The sequence below is a fragment of the Sceloporus undulatus genome, chromosome 4, assembly GCF_019175285.1.
Source record: "Sceloporus undulatus isolate JIND9_A2432 ecotype Alabama chromosome 4, SceUnd_v1.1, whole genome shotgun sequence".
Lineage (NCBI taxonomy): Eukaryota > Metazoa > Chordata > Lepidosauria > Squamata > Phrynosomatidae > Sceloporus > Sceloporus undulatus.
Genome location: NC_056525.1, coordinates 81,211,884 through 81,217,883, shown reverse-complemented (window position 1 = coordinate 81,217,883; position 6,000 = coordinate 81,211,884). Strand labels below are relative to the sequence as shown.

The window sequence follows — 6,000 nt, the reverse complement described above, 5'->3', positions numbered from 1 at the left end:
TGCTCAGCGCGCCATTTGCAAGGTCTACTTACTCCACGTCAGTCAGACCTCTGTTTTTGGTAGCCGGCATTTCTGCTCAAACCCAGGTTGCGGAGCAGACTGTCTCACTGTCCAACACCCCATTCTCTTCCCGGAGGAAGACTACATCTTGGTGAGTATACCATTAGCAAAGCCTAAACATCTTTTCCACATTTCCAACCTTTCTTCCTGAGCCTTGAATGTGTGTGTGTGTGTGTGTGCATTGTGTGTGTGTTCCCCCTTTTTGTTCAATAAAGTAGACATCTAGTTATTAATATCCGTCTCAGCTTTATTTATTGGGATCCCCTGGTCTACTCCGTATACAAATAGGGAGACGATCTCGGAGGGCTCTTGTAGCCAGCCCCCTCTTGCAATATTCGGACTAATAACATCATAATAAAATTCCCCTAACGGACCCTTGGCTACAATATATATATATATATTTGAAAAAGAGCTCTCTTAATAAGACAATGCATAAAGAAAATGTTTTTAAAAATTTATCCAGAAATGTATCACTAAACTGAGCCCATATAAGACACCCCTCCAGAAGTTTTTTCATATCAATAGCCCTAGTTTTACACCACAAAGGTTTCATACGCATACTGGCAACACAGCACCAACGCAAAACATATCTATTCCAGTGTACAGTATTACTTCCTAGATGGACATGTAAAATGACTTAATTTCATATTCAGTGTAAGAAATACTGTGCACTTATGAACTTGGAAAATAATTGGTATGTGGTACAGAATGATATGTGTAACATTTGATAAAACTGAATTATTCTGTGTTATGTTTAAAATGTATGCATCACTTTCAACTTCACCCCATTTTAAACAGGCATTCTTACAGAGATTCTCATAAACTCACCTGAAGTTGGAGAGTATGACGTAGGATGGTTTCCTCTAAAGCGTGAATCCATTTCTCCCTTTCATCAGCATCCCGAGCTAAAAGAATATTAAAAATATACTGACATGGACTTAACACAACAACTGCAAAAATTAAACAAGGATAGCTATACTTGTTATTAAACAAACAAGGTAATAATTAAATGAGTCAGTTGGCATGAGGAAAGTAATTTTATGTCTAATGAGTGAGTTTGAAGTTATTGCAGAGGAAATCTATAGTAGTCAACATTTATGAAAGCATATCATGCAATTTTATGTTGACCAATGCTCCATCATACTGATAGAATTCAATTACTTTCTAGCCATACAATAGAGATTATGTGCTTAATGCCATCTTAGAAAAGCAAATAAACATGTGAAAGGGGGATGAATTCAAAATTCTTTGTTTATAAAATAACAAGACAAGAGAGCCACACTATTGCCATATTCCAATTCCTATAAAGTTTGTTACACTTCAGATGTTCACCACATTGTTTTTTGTGGGTTTTTCAGGCTATGTGGCCATGTTCTAGAAGAGTTTCTGCCTCTTTCTAGAAAAAACTCTTCTAGAACATGGCCACATAGCCCAAAAAGCCAACAAAAAACTATGGATGCCAGCCACATTATTGATTTTAAACAACCGTTAATTTTACACAACGGATTCATATGGTAATGTCAATGATTTTACTTTTACTAAGTGTACATAGAAAACCATAAATAGCAAAATTCTGCATTCCATGCATCACAACTCCAGTGCAAGGAAAACATGGAATCCTAGGCTGTTGTAATGCAGATTAAGCAATGAGGTAAATTAAGCCTTGAAGTAAACTAAGCAGGATACAATGGCAAGTGGGAGTGACTTGTGATTTTGCTACTGGGTGTCCTGAAGTATGGGCATTTCACTCCCTTAGGGATGATAAAGTCTGCTACTCTGTTTTAAGTGTTCACTGACAAGAGTTCTCAGAACTTACTGGAAGAAGATCTAAACACTTGGGGCCTCCAGCTCATGGAGTGCCCAAAGTCCCTAAGAGAAGGATCGTAGAGAGGTCACAGAAAGATGCAAAATTTGCTACGTTGGCCTTCTACCAGTACTGTATAGCCATTCTAGCTGAAAGATACCTGGTTCATCTATTTCACAGCTGAGGTAGACCAATATCTTGCCAAGACATAGACAATATCAATGTCTGTCAGCATTAGCATAGTGGCAAATTCAGAAATGTAGATTCCAGTTAAACGAAGACCTTCCTGGCTAATGACAAGTGGGACTGTAGTGTCCAGACAAACAGACATTTTGTGCAGAAAAATACCACCCAGAACTTTCAGTCATCTTCTTTCTGGGCTGGAGCTGCACTTCCTGCAGCCTGCTCTTCCAGATGTCATGTTGGTCAGAAGTGCCTTCCCCACATGAAGAATCATGTGGCTAACTCACAGGGTTTGAAAGTCACCTCCCTCTGTTCAAGATGATAGTCAACCATTGGCTCCCAAAAAGTAAAGGGTTGATTAAGCATAATAGCTTGGGGGGACCACACCTTTGCTTGTCAGATGGACCAGAAAAGGAGCCTTGTATATTCCTACTTGTTCACATCCCTGTGTACAAAATCCAAAATCTTGTATCAAAATAATTATAAGATACAAGTTGTGGCATCTACAGAATTGTCAGTCTTATGACAAACACTTGGGGGACTGGGATGGGCAGCCAACTAAAGAGTTATATCGTAAGGTATTTTTGTATTTTTTAAAACTCTATTGTTTTAAATTTGCTGTGTGCCATCTCTTTTGCCCTCACTCATAATCCACCGCCTCGTCAAATTGTCCAACGCCACTTTCACAACCTTCATTCTATTGATCCTGTGTCTTTTGGCCAAGCTCTGGATTCTTCTTTATCTTCCTTAAACCTTGGAGACGCCGTGGATCCAGCAATTTCCTTACTCAATTCTATCTTATCAGTAACCCTCAATATTTTATTTTAATCCTGCCTTTCTTCCAAAGTGGGACCCAAGGGGCCTAACAACATATATAAAACACATTAAAACAATTAAAAATGTTTTGTCCCTTTATTGATACACGCGACCTCTTCTAATAAAGAATCTTAGTAGACCACAAACTGAACATGAGCCAACAGTGTCTAGATTGAGGGAAGTAACAGTACCACTCTGTTCTGCTTTGATCAGGCCTCACCTGGGACACTGTGTCCAGTTCTGGGCACCACAATTCAAGGAGGATATTGTCAAATTGGAACATATCTAGAGGAGGGTGACCAAAATAGTAAAAAGTCTGGAAACCATGCCCTATAAGATGTGGCTTAGGGTATGTTTAGCCTGGAGAAGAGAAGGTCAAGAGGTGACCTGATAGCCATGTTAAAGTAGAGGATGTCATATTAATGATGGAACAAGCTTATTTTTCTGCTGCTCCAGATACTAGGACATGGAGCAATTTTATTATTATTAACCTTTATTTATGAAGCGCTGTAAATTTACACAGAAAATGAATGAATTCAAAGCACAGAAAAAGAGATTCCACCTTAACATTAGGAAGAATTTTCTGAGCTATTAAGACAGTAGATTATGCCACCTCGGAGTGTGGTGGAGTCTCCTTCTTTGGAAGTTTTTAAACAGAGGCTAGATGGCCATCTGTTGGGAGTGCTTTGAATGTGCATTCTTGCATAGCAGGGGATTGCACTAGATGGCTCTTGTGCTATCTTCCAACTCTATGATTCTATGACATAAATGTGTACAAGCTTTTGAGTTCTCCAAAACTTTTCATCTATCCAGGCAATACAAAAAGTAGTGATGAACACAGAAATCTAAAAAGTAGATCAGATGCTATAGGTATGAGATGTGAAGTTACTGTCTTAAGATGGAGATTGCAAATAATTGATCAGTGGTATGTGGGACACATCACTTATCTCAATTCCAAAAACAGAAATGCCAAATGGAACTCAAAAATCTGTCTTTGTTTAAAATCAATTTGGATAGAAGAGAAGTAGAAAGATATACAACCACCAGTTCTGATGAACTGAAAAGCTCACATATGTTTGTGCCATTTAGGATAGATAGTCCTAATAAAGGCATTGCTCACTCATGGATTTTTTCTTCTTTCACATGGATGAATATGATTTTTAAATTGCATTGGAAAATACCATGTTCAGCCATTCATGGAAGGAATCTATCACCAGAGGAAGATTTTCTATTACATAAAGTGGGACTACACAGCAAATGCTATCTACCCCATTCTATACAATGAAGGCAATGGCTTCAGTTGAGTGTGTTTTTTTTAAAATTAGTATATCACATAGTAACACCACCTAGAATAAGCAAGACTAGAGATAAAGGCATCTATATTTTCCTATGTTTCCCAGTAAACAAATCTGAGTTGCACCTGACCACTGTATTTTCAAAAACAAGAAGCAACTTTTTGTATGTTTTATTCTCATTTACTGTGGATTAAAGGCAAGGGAGTGCTAACATATGTAATAATACTGATGAAGAATCTATACTCGGGAGAAAAGGCTACTGTTAGAATAGAACATGGAGAAACAGAATGGTTCCTAATTGGCAAAGGGGTTAGGCAAGGCTGCATCCTTTCACCCTATCAATTCAACTTACATGCAGAAAATATTATATGAAAAGCAGGCTTGGACACAGAAGTAGGTGGTGTGAAAACAGGAGGAAGGAATAGCAACATGTAAGATATGCAAGTGATACTATATTAGTAGCAGAAAACATCACAGACCTAGAGCAACTACTGAGGAAGGTCAAGGAAGAAAGTGCAAAGGCAGGCTTACTGCTGAACATAGAGAAAACAAAAATAATGACCATGGAAGGTATTCATAAATTCAACCTAGACAATGAGGAAATTTAGATAATTAAAGAGTTCCTATACCTTGGATCAAACATTTATCAGAATGACAACTGCAGTCAAGAAATCAGAAGACTAAGAATGGCAAGGGCATCTATGAAAGAACTAGAAGAGGTCATAAAGAGCAAAGATATATAACTAAGCACAAATGTCAGAATCATACAAGCAAATGTCTTCCTCATTATATGTATGGATGTGAGAACTGGACTATTAAGAAAATAGATTAAAAAGAAAATGAATTCATTTGGGAGGTGGTGCTGCACAAGAGTGCTGAGGATACTGTGGACAGCTGAAACAAAACAAAAAAAAAAGGGGGGGGGAGGGTCCTAGAACACATCAGGCCTGAGATTCCCCTAGAAGCCAAGATCGTTAAACAGAGGCTGTCTTATTAGAAAAGACCATAATGCTAGGAAAGGTGGAGGGGAGGAGAAAGAGAGGAAAATGGATGGACTCTATTGAGGAGGTCACATGTATGAATCTGTAAGTACTGTACTAAGATAAATAGTGAGTGATGGGGAGTCTTGAAGATGTCTTATCCACAAGGCTGCCATGAGTTGAGATGCACTGTTTGTGTTATTATTACATTTATTTATAGCTCACCCTTTTCCCAACACTAGGATTCAAGGCAGCTTGGAAATTAAAATGGTTCTAATATGGTTAAAAACATTAAAATACTAAAACAACTTAAGACTTAAAACAACTTAAAACTTAAAAGTACTTGAACATGTGTTGGCTTTGCAATTAAGGGTATTCTTGGATGAGGCTATCTAGATCCATTTCATTCTGGTTTCAGACATAGTTATAGGACAGAGACAGCTTTGATCACCTTAGTGGATGATCTATGCAGGGAACTGGGCAGGAGGAGGAGTACCACTGTTTAATTAGGAGGCACCCCACCCACTGATTAACATTTTTTAAAGAATCAGGTTTCAAAACTAGGAGTAGACTTCTAGCCACTTATTGTTTTGCTTTCCTTTAAATAAAATATTTTAGTACATTCTAAGACAGAGAACTGGACCAGCTAAAGTTGCCCACCTGTGATACAAAGCTACCCATTATTCTAGCATCCTAAAGAGATCAAACACAGATGATCTACCCAACACACAGTTTGTTACCACTGTCCTTCACCAAATTAGATTTATGTGGGATAACTATGCAATTGTATACTTCCTAAGTCTATGCTGCAGCAATATTCTTAACTAGGGAAACCAAAATGTAGACTTTGGTGATTTCTGAA

General features: G+C 37.9%; 1 protein-coding gene across 2 annotated transcripts in view; it reads right to left on the bottom strand.

Annotated features, from left to right (window-relative positions):
- Nucleotides 1-6,000, bottom strand: part of OSBPL9 (oxysterol binding protein like 9) — a 107,230-nt gene that overhangs the window by 63,444 nt on the left and 37,786 nt on the right. For both annotated transcript variants that reach the window (XM_042461210.1, XM_042461211.1), the window contains exon 4: nt 889-965. In XM_042461210.1, coding sequence (XP_042317144.1) covers nt 889-965 — 77 coding nt within the window. The remainder of the gene's footprint in view (nt 1-888; nt 966-6,000) is intronic.